This window comes from Poeciliopsis prolifica, unplaced genomic scaffold (genome assembly GCF_027474105.1).
Source record: "Poeciliopsis prolifica strain line A6 unplaced genomic scaffold, Auburn_PproV2 SCAFFOLD005, whole genome shotgun sequence".
NCBI lineage: Eukaryota > Metazoa > Chordata > Actinopteri > Cyprinodontiformes > Poeciliidae > Poeciliopsis > Poeciliopsis prolifica.
In genome coordinates, this window is record NW_026562380.1 from 17,661,128 (window position 1) to 17,683,538 (window position 22,411).

Genomic DNA, 22,411 nt, shown 5'->3' on the forward strand with positions numbered 1-22,411 from the left:
ATTTAGGGGTATAAGAGGAAAGGGGGGCACATTTGAAACCCGACAACAATGTATCCCGTTCTTCCTGTTTCTCTGTTAGGCATTACATTGTGTTAGTTCACTATGTACAATGTCAATCACCAAATTTGAGACCATAAGTAGAGAAAATACAGAAAAGTTTCAAGGAGAGTGAATTCTTACGTAAAGGCTAGTAAATGTCTATAAGGCAAGACTCTTTGCCCAAATCTAGATTTAAATGTAATCTCATTTGTCTGCTTCAGCAGCCAACAGGTAGATTCTAAATGTCACATGCGGGAACATTTCAAATTTCATTTCGTAAATCCAAAACATTTCAGTCATTTCATTTCAAGCTTGACATGTCCGGCCACTCCAATATATATTTAATAAAAGACATGTTGGCACGTAATACAGCAATGCTTTTAACGTAAACCGTTGCTGCCCCCTGATGCATAATTATGCATACGATCAAAGGAGCAAAAATGAGATCCAGGTTGAGGCCCGATCCGGTTTTCAACAAAAGTTCATTCTTACTGATTGGTCCCAGAATCTGCTCCTATCTTAATACTTTATCTTATAAATACGGACTAAAACTGAGCGGCAGGAATATGTGAAACCCGATCCGGTTCCTTATTTTCTGCACCCCTCCATTGTTCTGCTCCCATAGAAAGCCACTTACCTTCGATTTAGGCCGTTTGGCGGCCAGTCAAGCAAAAGCAGGACCTCGGCCCCACTGAATGCCTTTGAACTTTACTATGCCCCCCCAACCACCCTACCCTCTCCCTTAATGCCACCATGACCTCTCACCCCTATTACAGGTAATAAAGTTTACAGCAGTCCAAAACCAAGCCATGCACCAGGGGGACTGCTCACTCCTTCCCCCCTTGCTCCCTAAAACAGCCGCAAATAGGGTTGAGGGAGGGTGTTTAAAGGGAATGGGAGTTGCGGGGTGCAAGGGGTGGGGGGTGAAAACAGGTCCAGAGCCAAAAAAGCCAATCAGCGGTCAAACCAAAAAAAGAAACGGGCGTAGGTCTCTCTATGGGCGTAGAGAGACCTATGTGGAGGATTTGTTTTTGTTTTTTCTTGTTTTACTATGTACCTGTTTGGTGAAAAGGGGCAGGAAGGGGTTAAGGACAAACTATTCTGAGAACACAGCTAGCTTTGTGAGCAGGATAACAAGGGGGGGAAAAAAGTCTCTCATCATTAACGAGAGCCGGTCGTTTCAATGCTTTGCCATTTCATACTTTAGCAGCTTTGCTTGTCTCCAATGGTTGGATTTTGAACCCATCTTGGAGATGTTTTTACTGACCACAAATCAATTGAAAGCCGCCGTAGGAACGCTTCGTGCAGACCATGTCTCAATTTGTACCTAGTTTGTCATCCATGGGTAAATCTGACGTCAGGACTTGTCCAAATTGTTGGTAAATTGTAGGAAAGGCCAACATGTGGGCACAAAGTAGGGTTACGAATTGGCAAAGAGGTGAATACTTTACTTTTTCACTCCACATGGCACGTCAAGGTTGATTAACGATTGCTGTTAATGTTGAGATATTTCGCCTTTTAACTTTATTGGTCAGTACAGAGGGAAGGGGGGAATTCCCTGAAGGGTTTGGACATTCCAAGAAGGGCGCATCAGTCCCGTATTTACCCACTGAGAGGCCTCCGGGTGCATGGACTCGGGCTGGCTTAAGCCTGCGCGACTTGAAAACAGTAACTATAGGAGACTTGCCTGCACGGTTCGACTGGTCGATCATGGGCTGCACTATTCTCCTCCGCGCATTAATGAACCTGCAGAGAGAGAGAGAGCGGGGGTGAGGGAGGGACGGAGGGGAGGATCGCAAGGGGGAGGAGGAGAGAAAAGGAAGGAGAGGAGACAAAAACACAGAAACACAGTCAGAGCTTTACTCAAAACAAGATTAAGGGGGGGAAAAAAATGCTGACTAATACCCTGAAGATCTTGGCAGGCAGCACAAAAACCACCACATTTCCAAAGTCGCCTTTTTCTCTTTAGCAAACCATAACAGTGATAAGGAGTAATTATTCTCCCATAAGCGACGCTGAGCCCCGGTAAAGCTGCTGCAGCGCAACAGCGAAAGTCGCATCTTAACTGCCTCAGTTATTAAAATAGTTGTCTTTGAACAGTCAGGGACTGCAGAACTTGTGGAAACCTGCCTAAACCCCCTTCACCCCCCTCAAAAAAAAAAAAAAAAAAAAAATCAAGAGTCAGCCTGAACACTGGGGTCTTTGTGGAGGCAGGATCTTCTCTCTGCGCCCGTCTGGAAAACATCGCGACCCATCTCTTTTCATCCGAGGCGTTCCGCCTCCCGACGGGCTGCGGTTGCTGACGGTTTAACGCGCTCGGCCTCGAACGCGGCGGGGTGTTGCTGACGGAGACGCGTGGCACGTCGCCTCTGGTGAGAGGCATTGTTTTTTTTTCCAGCGACAGGTGACCGCGTGTTACTTCTTTTAGTCTGTGCAGTTTTTGTGCACTGACCCCTTCGTGACCTCCTGTAAAACTGCAGTCAAACCATTGGTATTTCTATCCTTAATAGGACACGGTCTTGAATTCTGTTCATTGTTTCTGTTACTCCATTAGTGCCAAGCACCAACATCGCCCTGAACTTAGCCATTGACAGTACATAACTCAACTCTTTCACACCTTACCTCTAACCCTTAACCCTGGGAATCTGGTTGGGCTTTTGCTGCCTGTGAGGACTACTGCTTTTAAAGAAGGTAGGTTGTTGTATCAGAATAAGTCTTGAAGACATAACTGGGCTTGCTAAGATAGAAATACATTTTGCTGGGTGATAAATTGTCCCAGGCATTATTGCGATAAATGATAATATTGTTGTGGTGAGAGCATTTCCAAGTAACGTAATAGTAATTGCAGAAGAGTGCAAGAAGACAGTCTCAAAGATCAATTGACGATGGAACTGGAAGACATTTTAAATATCCAAAATAATACAACAAATAAAATGAAGAGTGAAATTTCTATAAAAAAAAAAAAGTTGCCCTTCAAAAAAAAAAAAAATGGCTAGTTGAGACCAAATCACCAGTCTGAAGACTTTCAGCATCCAGTTTTGGGCAAAAAGGGAGAGAAAAGACAAAAATGATAAATCCTAGAAATAGAATATTATAGAAATTATTGAGCTCATTTTCAATTTATATGATTAATTGATTAATTGCTTATTGCGACAGGCCTTAGTATAACTAAAGAACAGATCATTTCTCATCTTAACAAGGCGCTATGTTTACTGTCTATATTCAAAGACAACATTGTGACACACTGGAACTGGGATTTGGTCACTTTAGTCTTACTGGCCTTCAGAAAACGTCATTTCACTGGAAAACACCCCAACGTGGCAACACAAACGCAAACTCTCTTTTAAAACAGACTCTTATCAACACAAACTTAGTGCCTCTCCTACATGTATTCACACCTATTAATTGTGCATGTTCACATAGGAACCGATCTGGCCTCGGTCAGCCTAACCCCTTCTGAAATGACCCCTTGGCCTGCAATGACCCCAAGGAGAGAGGACTGTCGGGGGGCTTCTGACTTGATTTATGTGTTCCTGCTGTTGCCCGACCGGACACTTCTGTTTCATCTCTGAAAGGGGGGTTGGGGGGCATTAACCCGAACTTAAGGGGGGGGAACAATGGTAGTGGGAGACTTTTTCAAAAGCTGGAAAATGAAACGTTTATGAGCTCAGGGTATGGGCGAGAAGGGGAGGAGAGAGACAAAGAGACGCAAACATGCCGCATCTGTTTGGACCCCGAAGAGTGAGGGGAACTCCCTTGCTTTAAATTTCTTTAATATTCCCTCATCAGAAGTGCTTTTGTGCTCCTCCTTGGTTTTATGGTTTGAAGACGGACCTGCAGGGAATTGGGGAGCCAGAGGATGGCAAAGCTGGCCAGTAAAAAGAAAGATTAACAGCCTTATTGTTTGCTGGTATTTTCTTTACAACTGTTATGTCCTTCAATGCAAAAACACAAACTCTTGCCAAGTATTTTTGGTCTGATTTCTAATACAAATGTCATAGTCTCCTTTAAATAAGACACATAGAGCTCACATGTCACTTTTGAGGAAGATTTAGAGCCTGTTTTAAGTCAACAATTCCTGGATATTGATGAAAAAGTGTCAGTTCGTCTTGCAGATCGTTTCACTTACAAGATGGGAAAAATGTCTTGATAGAAGTGAAATAACCTGTCATTACTTTTTCATCAATATTATGAAATGATTTACTAAAACCAAGCTCCTATTTCTTGCTGAAAAGCCACTTGTAAGTTAGTTTTGTCTTATTTGAAGTGCACTGAGATATTTACACCAGAAACGAGGCCAGAAACAGACTTTTGTGTCTTTTGCCGTGTTTAAGCTGCTTCAGAAACACTTCTTGTGAAAAGAAGCAAAAAGAACCCAACACAGTTGGAAGTGGAGCTGGTAGAAGTTTCCCTTCTATATTTGCTACATTAAGGCTGATATGAAATTTCAAAGGAGAGAGGAGAAGGAAATCTAAAGAGAAAGGGGAGGAATGAAAGAATGCACTGACATGGCAGAGCACCATCAAATGAGGGAACGTCTGGAGTTTTATCACCAATGCTCTCCCTCTCTTGCCCCCCCCCTCCCAACCGTTACCCTGTTTTTGCTGGGGGGGGGAGATATGGAAGGCGGAGGAGGAGGAGCGAGGGCAAAGAGGGTTGAGGGAGGCCTGAGCATTCCTTTAACTCTCCTCTCCTCTGCACTTCAAACTCTTCGCAGAAGGGACGAGGTCATCCTGAGGCCAGCGCTGGCTAAGGATTGACCTCTTCTTCTTCTGGACGTTCCCTAATGTCTCCTTGCATCTGTTCTCGCTCTGCTTTGCCCTTTCGTTTTCTGCCTCTCCATGTCTTGTGTGGGAAGTTAGGCAATCGGCTCGAAACCCGACGTCAGTTCGAAGAATCAAACATTTTACTGCGTTGGGCTCGCAGCTCTTGAGCAAGCCTATCTGTATCTGCTTCCTCCTCCAGCTGGCTCTTGCTTATCGTCCTTTACGGTGGAAAATGGCAACCCAACTTAGCAACGAATCTACAGTCTGACCCTGCACACTCCCTCCGCCTCTCAGAAACCCATGCCGGCTTCCTGTCCCCGTCGTCCCCCGTATCTGCGGCCAGATGCACCATGGGGCCTGGAACAAAGGATAAAATGCCTCTCATAATAGCAGCCGAGGGAATGGAGAGATGGAGAGGAAGAGAATAGGAGGAGTGAGAGCGTCTGAGGGGGTGAAAAAAAGAAAAAGCAAGGGGCTCTGCAAACTAGACACTCTTGCTGTGCCCGTTAATAAGCTGACGCAGAGAAAGACCGGAGAAGAAGAAAGAGTGATGGGGAGCGAAGAAGAGGAAGGGAGAGAGTAAAGAAAACCAGAGTGAGGCTTCACCTTCGCGCGACCCCCCCGCGCGACCCCCCCGGGTGCGATAGGGCCGGTGTTTATGGCCTGCTCCCTCCCCGGCCTCCCACCCAACACAATGAGCTTCGCTATCCGGCCCGCCGACAATGGCCGGGCTATTTTGGCGTGACACGCCGCCGCTGGTGGTACGCATAAAGTTGGGTTAAAAAATAAAATAAAAAAAACACGGAAGAGGGAAGACGACTTACGCAGGTCGGGGAATCCATCACACTCTGAACGCCGTCAGAGGTCAGGAGTTGGAGTCCAACCAAGGGCGCATGTGTTTGACATACGAATGAACCGACAGAACAGTGGATCCAAAAACATGCCAGCCAGATGCTGTCGCCAGAACCAGAGCCAATGAGCTGCTGCCTTCCACACAGCATGACGCTGCCACCCCCGTGCTTAGGACACTGAAAGTTTCATCTCTGCCTTTTTTCATTTTCTTCTCTCCTACATCGGTTTAGACAAATCAGGTGGGTTTGGAATGCTTTTTTTTATTAGTATCAGAGCAAAAGGGGTTGAACAACATATACATGCCACACTTTTCAGGTCTTTGGCTGCCACTTACATGAATGACAGCCGTGGTATTAATCTTTAAACTCTGAATAATTTCTATTCCACTTCACAATGATGCCTTACTCTGATAAAATACACTGAAGCGCGAGGCTGAGGTGTGACACAACGTGCCAAAGTTCAAGAGTCACGTGGCCACTTGCAAGTCTCCAAACATTTCTAATGTAACATTAATCCTCCAACCTTTTCTCCCTCCTTCACTGGGAAGATCGGAACTGATTGCGACGGCGTCTGCCAAGCCCCCGCTAATGTCCCATTCTGATTACGCGCGCGGAGACGCACGTGCATCCCCGAGTCGAGCCGGCTGCACACAGGTGTACGCGTAGCGCACGTGAAATGCCCAATTAAAAGCAAGAAATTGTCTTTTTCATCAGCTGCCTTTGTCGCGTGACCAATTAGGGGATAATTTAATAACGAGCGTTTGGAAAGACGCGGATTGGACGCACAAGAGGTTACCCCGCGAGCTGAAAATTCAAGCGCATGTTACCTCGGGATCTGCAGCCGCGCGACCGGGCTGACGAGACTGAAACGCGCACGCAGGCGCTCAGTCACCAGTTAGTAACCTGAGAGTGTCTCTGCACACTCACGCGGCCGACACAAACTCCCCGCGTTTGCAGCGCGGCTGGATATTTCGGGATCGGCTCCATTCATTCTGAAGCAGTCGCAGACAGAGAGTCTGACATGCATATTCATATCCGAGAGCCGCTTAAAATAACTCTGCAACCACACACACGCACACACACACGCGCACACACACCTCCTGCCTGCCAATGAGTTTGATTTAACAAAGAAAAAAAATCAAGCTCTGACGGGTGGCCGTGTACTTATCATCAGGTTGTCACCGCGCCTCCCGAGCATCAGTTGTCTGCAGCAAAACCACAATCAACGCCCCGTATCCTTCCTCCACACAGGCGCGTTAATAAACAGTGGCCCCTGTCTTTGGCCCTAACGTGATTTCGCAGGCGGGGGAGGGGGGGGGGAGGGAAGCTGCGCGCGTTTTTTGTGGACGTTTGGAGGCACGCCGCTTGCGGGCGTGTGACGGGAAGTGCAGTTATGAGTCTCTCTCGCCCGGCTGACAGGTCGGCCTGATCCTCCCTTCGCAGCAGCAGCAGCAGCAGCACTCCCTCGTCCTCCTGAACGCACCAGATTAGTTTATGTTAACTGACATCGGCCGCCTGCACAAAAGCCGAACAACCAGGGATAAACACGAGGGCAAACAAGGATCTGGGATTTACTTGTTTACTTTGCAGGCGAGAGTGAATTTATGTTGTTTATGCGCGCCTCGCTGGAGAGTTCACACTTCTTGAGCTTTTCCACGTTGCTGGGTTTTTACGTGACAGACGTGCGCAAAGTAGCAAAGTCTGCACTGATGTGCAATGTTCGATGCACGTCATGCACATTTCTGGAAAAGTGACTCAACTCGGTTGTGCATCCAATATTTCTGTTTTTCAGCACTGCACAGTGTTTTGTGTGACGGTCTTACTGTTTCTAACACTAAGAACTTTTTGCTCTATATCTGTCGATGCTGCTTAATCAAGATTATTTGTTTTGCGCATTTCAGCGTCAAGGCAGTTGCGGCCGCTTCACGTCATAAAAAGCGTCATACAGTAGAAATGCTGCAACCAGTCACAAACATTGGATTTTGTTGTTTGTTTTCAGTTTCCATTCAAAGGAACTCAGTGTTTCGACTGTTTAGCAGTTTTTTTGGAAGTTTGTTCCACCTGAATTTACGCTTTATAGGACAATAAAGGCTGTTGTTATTCTATTCTACTCCATTCTTGTAAACTGGACTGAAAACGCTTTCCTTTTCCAGTGCAGTTTGCCTATGTGTTCGGACTCTTTTACTGCGCTACCCCACAATAAAACCAAATGCCAGAGATTCCTTTAAGAAGTCTCCTGATTAGCACTCATCCTCAGCGTAGATGCACAAAAGCACTATTGTCGAGGAACGCCGACACACCGTCCCCACAGTGAAACATGGTGGTGGCAGCGTTATGCCATAATGGGAGCTGGTAGGAAATTCATTAGATCTAAATCTAGAGCGAAAAAAAAAAGTAGCGAAAACTGCCAAATCCTGCGGACCTTCTAACAGAATGATAAATGTGAACATAAAGTCAGAATAGTTTAGGTCAAAGCAAAGTTTGGAGTTTGGACTGCCTAGCGAAAGCCCAGACCTACATTAACTGAAAAACTGGAAAAAGGCTTATTTTCGAAAAGACATAGAGGTAGAAAGCCGGTGGAGACGCACGCCAAGCTGTAATTGGAGCCAAAGGTGACTCTACAAAACTTTCGCTGGGCCTCTTTGCATGCATTCGCTGCTCATTTTTAAATGCGAGTCTCTTTGCCTCGGCGTAAGCGTCGGTGTTCTTCTTGCTGTTGCTTTCCTGTGCTGTCAAACCTCCCGAAAACGATGCCTACCTGCATTTCCTCATCTTAACTTAATCCCCCTTTGGAAATGTGTGAAAACAAAAATGCATTATCGGCTAATGAATACGTTTTCTTCCCCGGTCTGTATCAATCAAACCGTGCCCAGCCTGGCTGAGCGTCCTGGGGGCATTTGTGGAAAACCTGAGCGCAAGATAAGAACCACTGGTTGTGAGGAATTTTAAGCTTTCAGCTTAGATGCGGATTTGGTAGAGGGAGAGAGAGAGAGAAAAAAAAAGGCTGCAACTATTCATTAGCAAACCATATTTAGCACTGAGTCAAAAGATTACGCACCGTCCCTAATTTGTCTGCACAGCTTTCAGCAAGTACAAACACCTACATGCCTTGTTACAGATGAACAACGCGGCTGCGTGCTCTTGCTTGTCGGAAAGTTTTTCCTCATTCTCACCGCCCTCCCACCTCTTCCCCCTCCACACCTGCTCTCAGAACTTTTTTGGACCAATCGCAGCGCCTTGCTAAAGTATGCATGGCCAATCACAAATCTATTGGAGCTAATTTGGATTTTATGCATGAGATCAACTCAAAACAGGAGATAATTGTCGGGGACGTTTGACCAAATTGAATGCTTTGCAGGATTTGTTTGCAACTAATAACAACTGTGGAATTGTATTCGGCCCCCTTCACCTTCATGTCCCTCAGTGAAATTCAGCGCTTTAAGGATTTGTAATTATATGTATGGGTTTTATAGCAAACTGTACGGCGCTTCAGATCAAACATCCGAGACACAAAACGCACAACGCATTGCTCAGTCTGCTGTCCGGCCTGTAGAAAGCGTCAGTTTGCATCAGTTCTCTGAGGGGGAAAAAAAAAAAAAAGAAAAGAAAAAGGTGCGGCCAAGTGCTCATTACCTCTGCATTAGGCTGTGAAGGATGCAAAAACACACGGCCGGAGGTTTAAAACCATATGGACGGAGAAACGCTTGAGAGGTTCGTTTAGAGTGAGGTCATTTAGGAGTCAGAAGACAAAGACGGAGCGGCGTGAGACTGCACCTAATATGTTATGAGACAAGAGGCCTGTGTTTGGAGTCAGCACAACTTACAAGCCTTTATTGGCAGGCGAACGCGTCCTGAACCATCTCCAAACGCACTCGCAGCTATGCGGTGACACACCCACGGACACTGACACACAAACACGGCGAGTGCATGGAAGAGCTTTTCTCTGTTCCAGCTTCTAATAACATGAGGTGGATTAATAGGGTCACATATGGAGGGGGGGAAACTCAGGAGAAACTGGGTGAAGTTCAACTGGAGCTTTGGACTGCAAACAGACACTGGGTCGCTTAATCTCCATTAGTTCTCCCACATAAAATGCAAGCATGTATGCTTGTGTGAGGCACAGACAGTGTCCCTGTTGCTCCACTACCTAAAGAGCCCAGTGTCCATTAAAGGGGCCATGAACTGGTTTTACAGAGTGGAGCAGCAGGCCGGCAAAGCCGCTCACACAGAGCCGAGAGGAGCTCGGTCTGTTTACGTGCGTGTCCATGGCGACCAGGTGCCTCCCAGAGTCAAATAGAGGAAATATTTGCCATTTGAAAACCACACATGAACTCAGTGACTCTCACAGAGCTACTGACATCTGAACGGGACGTGCCAGAAGAAGACAGTTAGAAACACAGACAGTGAAAGTGGCATGAAACTCAGACAGGCGCAAAGATGACAAAGGCAAAAAGAAGAGAGAAAAGGATGAAGACAGAGATTTAGACATTTGAAAGGAGATGCAGTGGTCAAATCTGACCCCAGCTCCTCTTTCTGAGTGAATCAAATTCACTTCCTTAGCCATGAGGGAGGCAAAATGGCATTGAATTATGTAGGAAGAGTAAAGAACAGTAGGATAAAGAGGGAAGCGCAGTATCGAGTAGGGTGGAGAGGGCAAATTCGAACATAATAGGGTAGGTGAGAAATGTAGGGCAGGAAGGGCAAAGCAGGGCCAGAAAGTGAGGCTAGAGTAGGGGAGTGTATGAAGGTCAAAGTAGGGTGGGCCAGAAGGAAGCTAAAGCTGAATAGATTAGGGCAGGTTAAGGGATGTGGGGCAGGACAGAGTGGGGCGACGAAGTGAGGTTGCCTAGGGAGGGTATGGAGGTCAAAATAGGGCAGGGCAGAGGGAGGCTAAAGTGGAAGAGGATAGAGTAGGGTGAGGAATGTAGGGCAGGGAGGGTAAAGAAGGATAAGAAAAGGAAGATGAAGTAGGGTAGGACAGAGATATCAAAATAAGGTAGGTTAAGGTAGGATAGAGAGGGGGAAATAGAATAGACAAATGTAAGGAATGTAGGGCAGGATATGGCAAAGGTGGCAAAATGGGGTTGTATAGGGAGGCTAAAGTAGGGTAGAGTGGAATAGGATAGGGATGTTTGAGAGGTTTAAAGAGAATTTCACTATGCAAAGAACTCAACAAGAAACATGAAAATTAGCCTAACCAATGTCTGGTTTCCTGCTTGCTTCAAAATAAGAGCTAAAAGCAAAGTCCCAATCTAAGTGGGCTTAACGCAGCCAAACAGGATTCAGGCTTCATCTTTGTCTCTGCTTCACTTCTGGCACATGGTGCCATGGTTGAACTCAGCCACCTTTGTCCATCAACACCGGAGAGAGAGAGGGATGGCTGGAAGCCTGGTGCTGGTCAGAAACCAGCACCGCTTCGGCCCGCTCCCCAACCGCAGCGGACCCAGCCTGTGTCCTCTAGCCTTCGGGCTTGGATCGAATTGTTTGTGTGGCTCCCACCGTGAATGCACATCACACTCTGAGAACGCACGTGGAGCTCTGCTCCATTCCAGAGACTTTAGGGGTGAGTATTACATATGTATCACTTTATTTACAGTGTGAGAGGTTGTTAACTATAAATATAAATACGCTTAGTTACAAAATGAATCTGTTACACGACTCTTCAGTTTCCAAATAGAAAAAGAGAAAGAAGAGTGCCTGTGTGGAGCAGTTGCACACACAGGCTGTATTGCTGACGGGGCTTTGCAACGGGCACTGCTGTAAACGGACTGGGTGACCTAAATCCCACTCCATACTGCCCGTGTCATATCCTGCCACTGCGCGTGTCACTTCCCCCCAGCAGCTCGCAGCAGCTTTCACCATAGGGGATCCTCATAGAAAAATAAAGTGAAGGTAGCTGTTTTTTTGGTAGGGTGGGGTTGGGGGGTGGGGGGGCAGATATCATGACTTTTTACAGTAGCTGCACATAAGATTTTGACACAATAGTTTAAGCGGAGGCTTGGAGGGGCCACATTTCACCGGAAAGCCAACAGAAAACAAGCTCTTCATGTCGGAAACACCCGTAATCCAACGACAGAAAATGAATGCCGTCCCTTCGGCCAGTCTTTGTCTCTTCTTTGTTGTTACAAAACACTTTGCCGCGTGTCCCGCTGATTCCTTTTCACAGCAAACATCAACGAGCGAACGCCCGACGGACGGACGGCGGAGAGTACGACGGCGACCGTGTGGGCTTCCACACAGACTGTGGCATTCACATTCTGTCACCCTTTCATGTTTTGGATCGATCCCCCCTCCCCCACCGTCCACCACCCTCCCATCCCCACTATAAAAGGAGGTTGAAAAGCAAAGGAGAGGAATGGGAAGAAAAGAAGAGGGAATCAAAAAAGAAGACAGAGCGAGGGGTGAATGAAGAGAAATGCAGGTTTGGCCTCGGGCGGCATGCTGTGATGTAAGAGAAACACGGGGAGGAAGAGGAGGAGGAGGGGGGGTGGCATTCAGTGGAGTGGGTGCATCGTTTGCATGCGTGCGCGTGTGTGTGTTAGGTTGTGCACCGACGCACCAAACACACGGATTTCTGTTGACATAATACAGTAAAGATCGGGTTGTGTTGGCACAGGCCGAAGATTCCCATAAAGGGCTATTGCCAGCAACTGAGAGATTCCAATATTACTTTTGAAATTGTTCACGCATCTTTAGCCGAGGACTGGAAAACCGAAGCTGAGGTCATATCTGAAGTGTGTGTGTGTGTGTGTCTGCTGTAAGGTCAGAGAGTTTCAGAGTGAAGCAACCTGACGGAGCAAAGTGTACGAAACAGGCTTCGGGGCATGGGTTGAAACCTGGCCTGCTAATTCTAAAACACACAGATACACACGTAACGCACACACACCTCAGAAGAGTTTCTGCGAACAAGTTCCAGCATCTACCTTTCTCTGGCCTGTCAACACGCCGAGCCTCACAACTCGTCTCACTGTACATGTTTTCCTCTCTTTCTCTTACATTTGACTGTTTCATTATTCACCGCTTGGACCTGGATTATTTAGTTTTATTTATGGCAATAACTGCCACTGCAGCCTGTTTGCCGCGACAGCTCTCATACTGGGGATAGTTTATGAGCTCCTGCCTGATTTAATCAGTAAATCTGTTTATTTAATCATTTAATACGAAGTCAAAACCAAACGTACTTGGCAACGCAATGCTTGTAGACAAGAGGTCTTTAAGTAGGAACCAGAACCTCCGTTAGCCCAGCAGTATGTGCATTTTTTATAGGGCTTACAAACAAAATACTAATATAAGTGTTAAAAATAAAAAAATAAATTTCTTTCCATATGTTTAGTCTTTTTCAAAGAAATTGGAACACCTTTCAACAACTTTTTGTTCTTTTTCTAACATCTTTTGATTTCCTCTGCATTACATAATAGAAATCACATAAATATCAGGATGTGTGAGTGGTTCAAAATCAAAACACTTTCTGCCTTCACACATGCCAACAAGAAGAAAACTTTTCTCTTCTGCTTAGCGAATGATGAATGTTACATTCTCAAAGTGCATTTCTTTATTTCCCAACACAAACTCGCAGCACGCGCTCAAAAGTTATCACTCCCATTTTTTGACAAAAGCCTACAACTGGAATCTCGGAGGTGACGCCTCCAAATCACAACCTGACCACGAAAGCCGAACTTTTTTAGTTGGTTCCCATGTTCGTTTCAGGAGAACTAAAGTCAAATTTTCCACATTCTTGTTCCCTCCTCCTTTATCTGTGTCTGTTCTGTCCCTCTGCCTCCCCGCGGTCGGCTCTGCTTTGTGTCGACCCATGCTTTCAGAAACCCGATAAGCGGCAGATGCACTCGCGCCACACCACGCCCTCTTCTGCAGCATCACCGTTCGTCCAGCCAGCTCCCTCTGAATACTCTCCTCCAAACTCTCTCTCTCTCTCTTTCTGTCCAGGCTTTTAAGACGTTCGTAAAAGGAGGTCTTATTGACAAAACAATTGCTCGGCGGGGCTTAAACACTGCCTTTAAAGGGGTATTATTAAATTGCAGGCAGGAAGGAGAGGGGCAGCCAACAAGGGAAACCTGATGACCTGCTCATCGATTTTTACATCACCGGAGCGTTAGGAGAACTTAGCGCAGAGATACTGACTGCTGCCACAGAGAGACGTTTTATATGATGCGCATCGAGCTTTTAGCTGCAGCCTGTATTTAGTGCTGCGTAATTGTGTTGTGTTGTTCTAAAACACTTTGATAAAGTGGCTGCAGAGAGATACGCGTGCAGATACGCCTGAGTCTGAGCAGGTCAGCATTGGTTTTATCTTCATAACAAATGTGCACATTCTCACGTTGGCTTATCTTCATGAGCATGTGCTGCTCGTGGTTCGCTGCGATGAAGACTTTTCTTCCCGCTGAGGCGCGATCAATGGCCAGAGGTGGGTAGTAGCCACCGACATCACCTCGGTTACATTTCCTAGGGCACGTTTTGGAGAAAAATGTACTTTTAATCGAGTGATTTTGCCGTGAGGCATCGCTACTTTCTCTTGAGAGACATTTCTGGACTCTCGACCCACCATGTAACTTCACCGAATGAAAAACGAAAACGTTTCAACAACAAAGTTGCCAGGCAAAGTCACAGACCTGCAGGATTTGTTAAAGTTTCATAAACTTCAAACTGTATAAGAAAATTATTTGGAAAAACGTTTGTTTTCTCTGTTTTTACCTTCACAGTCGGTCAGAATAAATTACTTCCCCCCGTTTTTGTCTCCTGACTCGAAGCTGATAGACGTGAATACTTTTGCAAGTTTATTCGCATCTGACAGGTAAGAACTTCAGGCTCAATGCAACTCACTAAGGGGTGTATAAGTCCACCTGTATGCTGATGATATTGTAATCTTCTGCTCAAAGACCTTGAAGCATCTCTAAGTATGTTCTTCTCATCATTAAGGATTTTTCATTGATGCCACATTCATCATCTCACAGGAAAGCTCAAAATCTTGTTACATAATAATAAGAAATCAATTAGATCTTGTATGTGTTCAGAGGTCTAAGGTTATTTGTGCCCCTGTGCACCAAGTGTAACTTTCCTCATCCATTCGGGCCTTCCTCCGTTTCAAGTCTCTTTCTACTCTGCATGAATCTCTCTCCATTCAAATTGAGATTCCCTGGTGCAGCGTACTTCTGCCAATAATTCATGAGTGATCTGCGGCCCCTTGCCGGCCTTTAGCATTTTTATTTAATCTCGCCGAGCCCCACCACGTGCTCGCTCATCAATAATGCACGGAGACATGTGTGTTAACACATCCGCGGCGCGTGAGAGAAAAGAGCAAGAGGAGAGAGTTACGCCAGTGTGCAAGCAGATGCTGTGTGATGAAGCACATGACGATGAAGGAGCCCAGTGCACCGGCGCGCGCCGGCATTGTGCCGCTGTGCCATGTGACGGGGCACAGCGGCACCATCTTTTAAACCCTCCTCTGCCGGGGCGACATAAACACGGACGAGCCCACCGTGCGTCTGTGGTCGTTTGACATGAATTAAACTCAAACGACTTTCGCGCAACTCAACTAAGTGCTCCGTGCCCTCTGAAGTTGTGGAGAGGATTCGGGGGAAAACCGACGATGATTGCGCGCCGTGCGTGTGTGTGCGTGTGGGTGTGTGTGTGTGTGTGTGTGTGGGCGCGCGCGTCTGAATTTGATCATGTCGACGTGCGAACGAGTGTGTTTTTCCAATAGCCGCTGACAAACAGAATCACATCTAGGGAAATTGACTTCACTAAATCAGTGGGTCAGGAGGTAACATCACTAGGGGTTGCTATGGAGACACCCAATGACGGGGCTTCCCATCCAGCACAACACGCCAGTGAAATGGCAGTTCCCCTAACATAACCTCCCTCTGTCTTTCCCTCTCTCTCTATCACTCCGTCATTGTCCGTCTTTTATTTTTCCATTTCTTCCCCACCTCTCTCTCTCTCTTTCTCTCTCTTCTTCTAATCGCTCTCTTCCTGCTTTTATCTCTGTCTCCTCGTTTTCTTTGTATCTCTTTTTAATTCTCAGTCGTCCTTTCAAGCTGCGACTTGCGGCTCGCTTGCTCAGACAACCGAACCATGCATGGAAATCTGCCTGTGGACAAACACCCCCCACCCCCTACACACACACACACACACACACGCGTGGACACACTTGTATATATCGAAATGTGAGGGGGCAGCGGGATCCCAGCATGCAGGGTTTAACAGTTAATACCCCTTAGATTAACCACCCCCGGTTCCTCTCTCTCTTTTTCTCTCACACACACACACACATTCGCACACGACATCTTCCACAAACCAAGATTAGCCACCTACGATTTGCACAGTGTGTGTGGTGGCCTTGCTTTCTCTCTCTCTCACACAGACACACACTCACAAACCTTCAGGGTTTGTTGCCATACCCCTACAAACAACAAAACAAACACACACTCAAGGTAAAGAGACCAAGCTACAGTTCATGTGACTGTGTAAGTCTATCTGTCCCTTGCACACACACACACACACACACGCACGCACACATCCACACACACTCACAATATCACCGCTGTAAGAAGCGATTCCTTCCGTTGGATATTAAATGTGGTGGGGTTGGAGGGGTTACGTGAATTGATAACCTCAACAGGATTCCCTTTGGTCAGAAGGCAGTGTGTGTGTGTGTGTGTGTGAGGGGGGGGGGGGGTGCATTTGTGTTTGTTATAATCCTCCATCATATCCAATCTAACGTCTCTGAGGTCTCGGACCGAACAATGGCTGGGAATAAAGTTAACATCATTAGACGGTAATGGGGGAGTTATCAGGCCTGATCTTTTCCCCTCCTTCTTGTCCTTATCTCACGCTTTTTTCTCTCTTTTTTTTTTTTGATCTTCATCTATTTTTCACTCTCGCCAGTCCGCTCATCGCTTTCTTCTTGCCTCTCCTCCACCCGTTTTTATGCCCGCACCTCACAAGGCGCTTTCAAGGATTATTTTAAGGGCTGCGCAGATCAAACGCGCTCTGCCAGGGCCGTGCCTCGGCTACCCGGGCTTCAGCCCCTTTAATTAGACACGGCTAATAACGCTAAGCACGTGCTGATAGCTATCTCACTGATAAGACCGACCGCGCGAGGACACAGGGCCCCTTTCTACCTTTAACAGTGTTACCTAAGGTTAAAACGGATAGTTAGCAACCTTATTTTATGAGCCTGGCCAGTCACACTTGTTTGTAATTAGCTGCCTAGTTGGCACTCGCAGAGCGGTAATTTGCAGAGGCAGGTTAGCAGGCAGGCTGTAGACTTCCAAGAGGGGCCCCTTGTTAACAAGGATGACTTTAAAAACTAAAGTTGCTCCAAAAATATTTGAAATACTAGAGCTATGAGATCTTGTGATATTGGTTCATTTAAGCTCTGATGTAATGGGGAATGAAAACTCTTGTAGCAAAAGTAGTTGTTCAGATCCAGTGTTCAGTTAATGAGCACTGCTCTTTGGGCTGGGTAACGAGCAGGGCCGTCTCTGGGTTTAAAGGACAAGGGGGGGTTTAGCCCCCAGGATCTAAGCAAACAGTAAGAAGGTAGAAAATCTCTTCAGTTCCCTAAAACAAGCTTGATAACACCACTCATACCAACACAGATAGCACTAAAGAAGTTCCCAGAACTTTCAAAACGTTTAAGTTTCAATATTTAATGTAAAAAGTCAAAAAAGAAAAAAGATAACAGAGTAATAGAAGAGATACAAACAATTCAGACACCCTAAGATCATATAGGCACGCATGAAATCAGCACCTGACTTGTATTGTCAATCTAAAATACATAAGTTGCTCTCATACTGTTGCCTCGCTAAAGATGAGGAATTGATGCCAAATTTAAAGTTTTTAAAGTTTTCACGTTTTCTCTTGCTTTTGATGCGGGATGAATCGTGTGCGTCGATTGGGATGAAAGACGTGACGTTCACGGCGGTCAGAGAAGCCGTAAAGTAGGTCATGCTACCAGTCTCACTTTCAGTTTCTAGCATCTGGAATGCCATGGTGAGTTTTCATCAATGCAGAGTTTGTGTTTAGATACTAGCCGGTCCTGCTTCAAATGCTACAGTAGTGACACAGACATCTGGTGAACGTGGCCGGTGAGATACGAGACGGTCATGGCGAAATATCCATTAAGATTTTTCTGGATTGGTTACTAAAATGCAGTTTGTAAAACCTATACCGGTAAACACAAACTGTAGAATAAAATAAAAACTAATTTCATCTAGTGACCCCAACATAATGTCTCATCTTCCCCCAACAGCTGCATGTACCGCTTAGAAAAATGACAAAAGTCCCTACATTGAACAACAAATCAAAGCAATAAGTACTTTTTGCTATTATGAGTAAACCTAATCCTAGATTTTAACATTCTGCTGAAATATTGCAATCAACTTAGACAAAATAAGCACAAAGATTAAAACGAACGTTAATTACAGTAAGGCTAAAAAAGAATCCGTAAACCCTGAAATGATTGGGCCAAACACCTATAATTACCCTGTAAGCTTCTGCTTTTCAAGTGATCATCCTCATCTAACTTGCACATAATGAATGATGTTATTGGATTTTTGTAAAAAGATAGTTCATTTACATGGATGCTCATGTCGGGGCTGAGTTAAGCAGTTGCTTTTTGAGGAAAAAAAAAGAAAAGAGAGAGAGAGAGAGAGAGAGAGAGAGAGAGAAAACCACTCCAGGCCATATCTCCTCACATGGATTGATCTGGGTTGAGGAGGAATTCAGCAAGACAGGGATGAAAAGTAGGGGAGGAGGGGAGGCATTAATTCCAATCATTAAGAACTAGGATAGCCCCAGGCGGTCCCACCCTGAAAAAACAAAACAACAAAAAAAATCGACTGCATGTAAACTGTGAAGCGACTTACCAGTTGTTCACTTGTAGGATGGTGAGTCCTGTGTCCTGCGCCAGCTGCTTCTTCTGTTCTTCTGAGGGGTAGGGATGCTGAGGGAGGAGAAAGAATCACAACATAAACAACCAGAAATCGACTGACGAAGCTTCTAGTTGAAGCGTCTGCGTTGAGGACCTCGATGCGAACAATCACACGAGCAAAGAAGGAAAAAAGAAACGCAGGTAGAAATGAGACGTGTGCGTTCAGTCTGATCGGCTTGTGTCTGTTTCTGGATTTATACTGTAAGTTGGTGTGAGTATGAGCGCGTCAATACGCACACACACACACACACAATCCATTAATGGAATATGAAATCTTGTAATTAATGGCAGCCAAAAAGGCAAGCCAATTAGAAAGTTAAGTGAAGTGGAGAACCAGCTCTGATAATTAGGCAGCCTCTTACACAAATATATTCGCATCGACGGCCCCCCTTTCACCCCGCTGCATATGTAATCAGTGAGACGAGAATATGTAGCGTCAACCCAGAGGAATGAAGACGGTTAACACTCACGTAATCCTTTGTCTTCACTCCCGCTGGTTATAGATCTGATTTAATCGTTAAGTTTGCTCTTTTTTTGTTGCCAAGATTGATACATTTTCACTTTGGAATATCAAACGCATCCTTCTGCTATCCTTCATCTTAAAACAGAAAGAGAGGATCTCTTGTATTTAATGTATTTAATCTAGAAATACATAATATCTTCTCAGTGAGGCTTTTAATCCAGTTTAAAGGGTTAAATGACTTCAGTTCAACAAATCCAAGCGAGCTCTTAATACTTTTAATAAAGATTTTAGGAGCGAGAGTCTGTGGTTTTTCCAATGCACAATGTCTTGCAATATTAAAAGACTTCGACATTATAGGGTTTGTCTGCTGCAGTACTGTAATGTTCCTTTACCTTGATGATCTCTTAAAAGTCTCACATTCCCACACACAGAGAAACACTCCAAGAAGTTTCCAGTATGAGTGTGCGCAAAACTTTAATATCAGACAAAAAAACACATTTTCGCAATTGTTGTGTTTCCATTTAAATTCAAAATTCAGCGTGAGATCACGTGAATGAGTTTGTTCGCATTATAAATCAGTGAAAAACATGCCAGACCATCATCATCCTCCACCCAGATCCTGCCATCTTCTCCGTCGTTAGTGGTAACATCGGGTTACAGGAGGAAAAAACAAGCGTTTCCACTGAAGTTGTACGAAACGCACTGATTTTGATGCAGCCGAAACATCCCCTCAGCCCAGGGCCAAAATGTTTGAATCGAAAAACACGAGTTCTTTCAAAATCCGCCTTTTTCCATTAAGCGAATTTAGTTGCGCAATTTCAATTTGCGCACTTTTAAAGTCAGTGGAAATGCAGCTCTAGTCTCTTTCGTGAACACTTTGGCCGGTCAGACTCATAAACTGGAACTAAATGAATCAACTTTAGGTTGCTGGCTTATTTTTGGATGCAAAAAGGAAACCTGGATGCATATTGTTGTTTCCAACTGGACAGCTGAACTGAGCCTGTCTCAAAGTGGCTTCACGAGTCGCCCCGACCACGAACCGGTTAACGCTGAGCCGCCTGTTTACATGTGGATGTGCACTGAAAAAAAGCATGTGAAGTTACATCAGAGCGTGTGGTGTCGTGGCGGCTTGGACTCTTTCTCGTGCAGCACAATGTCCGGTTCATGAGTCCGGGCCCGTGCCGTAAGCAGGCCACAAAAAGAGAAGAGGAGGGACGATGAAGAAACGCCAGGGGTGAACGAAGCAAAGCAGTTTCACTACCAGTGTGTCTGAACACACTGGAAATGATTGTGTATCCATTTACATAATTTAAAAAACATTTTACCAATCATAGGGTTTGACTTACTCAAACATTTTGTTTTTATGAAACCAATAAATGTCACTGAAAAGCCTAGAAAAGACACACAAAAAAAGAGCATAACTTCTGTTGCTGGCATCAATTACTTAAATAGGGCGACCAACACTGACACCACACATGTGGCCGGTGTTTGCAGTGTGCATAACAAGGCGACGGACTCATGATAGTCAATCAGACAAGAAAAATCAGTCTGGCGCCAGCTTTTTCATTTTTTTTATTACAGTTTTTCCAGCGCATAATGACCAGGATTGTGTTTAATGCTGAGCAAGGAGGAGAGAGCGTGAGAGGAGACTCGCTTTTTTTCTTTTTTCCCCCAGCATTCCCTTATCCATGTGATTGGTTGCGGGGAATGGAAACACAAGGAGGCTAATTTCATGCGCCAAGTTATAATTGCATTGTCGCCTCTGGCCAAATGTGTGTCCACTTCATCAACCGTTTTCTCTCTGCTCCTCTGGAAGTGTGCGTTTGCAGAGATTACCCCGTCGTCGTTTAGGTCTGCGTACGTGCGAGCGCGGGAGAACACGTTTGAAGCTGATCAGATCGGCTGTGTATCTATTTATCAGTTTATCTGTCAGCAAGATGTCATAAAAACTAATGAGATTAATTTGACAAAATCTCTGTGGAAACGAGGAGCATCGGCGAACAAAGGATCCGTTAAATCTACCAATACAAGACTGGGCATTGTGGAGGTCCCAGTGCCCTCCTGGCTTGCAAACAGGAATCGCATAAATTCTCCGCTGACATATTAATGTCAACAAATCATGTGAAAAAGGATGCCTTCAAAAATTTCCCTTCTTCACCAAGGAGATCTGATCAAACTTGATCAATGAGTCTATTCTGCGTGCCGCGGAGCTGAAGGCAGGAGTGTCTTCCTCGTGATACCGAAGGGGCTTCAGCCGCGCCGACGGCCACGGCTCAGCACAAGCGCGTCCTTTCTCAGCGCTCCCCTCGCCGTAGCTGCTAGGCAGGCACACAAAACCTGATCCACAACACTGGTCACAGTCATATAATCAGAATTTTAGGCAGTGGGAAAACGGGGGTTGGCTGGGTGAGCGCGCTTTCGAGCGACGTCAAGAAAAGAAGAAGGAAGCCGATGTGAGGAGGGAGTTATTTTAGACTGGCTGGTGACAATGCATGAGCTCACGAGACAAGACGATGCATGACACCGAGTTCATGGGAAATGCACAAGGTCAGAATTTTATAAAAGCATGAGGGCCCCCTGTTTTTTTGGTTTTTGTTTTTCTTTGCCCTTTGTCAACTTCACAAACTGTATTTTAAGGACTCTGTGATCAGTATAAAAATTACACTCCAGGTCACACAAGTTAACGTGTTGGCAGTTTCTTGTGTTTGTTTTATTTCTAAAATCGTCTTAAAGCCAAAAACACACTGAAAACACTTTCCTGAACAAAGCGCTGTGCATATTCTGGGATTGCATTTGAAAAAACTCTTGGCGCACTGAGGAACTATCCCGTTCAGAACCGGTGTTCAGTTGTCCTGCGCTACCCTTAAATCCGTCCTACCTCGTGGGAAACGCGCACATCGATGCTACGTCACTCACTGGCGTCGACGCGCGTCGTGCCAGTAATCTGCTTACTCAGCAGATTTTTCATAAACACGTGCTACCTGTGGAAGTCTCGTTTCATGTCTTTTATTTCATCGCAGATTACGTTTTTTAAATTTATTTCATACCTGGCTTCCATTAAGCTGCTGTATTACTTCATGGTTTTAGTTTACATGACAGGCAGCTTGTAAATATATTCATAAATGGCTTTAGTTTGCCGTCTTTAATGTCGTTACTGTGAACAAATTATCATTTGAATGTTAATCAGGACAAAATGCGTCGTTTGGGTACCTATGCTCTGAAATATTTTAGTTTAATGACACACTTTTTGAGCGATACTATGTGAGATTGAAGTTGTGTAATAACTGTGTAATAGCGGACAGCTGGGATATTGTAACAAAAGGATTAATGCAAACATCTA

The 22,411-nt window shown here is 45.4% G+C and overlaps 1 protein-coding gene across 1 annotated transcript in view; it reads right to left on the reverse strand.

The window, feature by feature from the left end:
- LOC129359851 (homeobox protein Meis1) overlaps positions 1 to 22,411 on the reverse strand; it is a 102,804-nt gene that overhangs the window by 10,683 nt on the left and 69,710 nt on the right. The window contains exons 9-10 of the mRNA XM_055029777.1: positions 18,544 to 18,620; positions 1,727 to 1,785 (exon numbers count right to left, since the gene is read on the reverse strand). Coding sequence (XP_054885752.1) covers positions 1,727 to 1,785; positions 18,544 to 18,620 — 136 coding nt within the window. The remainder of the gene's footprint in view (positions 1 to 1,726; positions 1,786 to 18,543; positions 18,621 to 22,411) is intronic.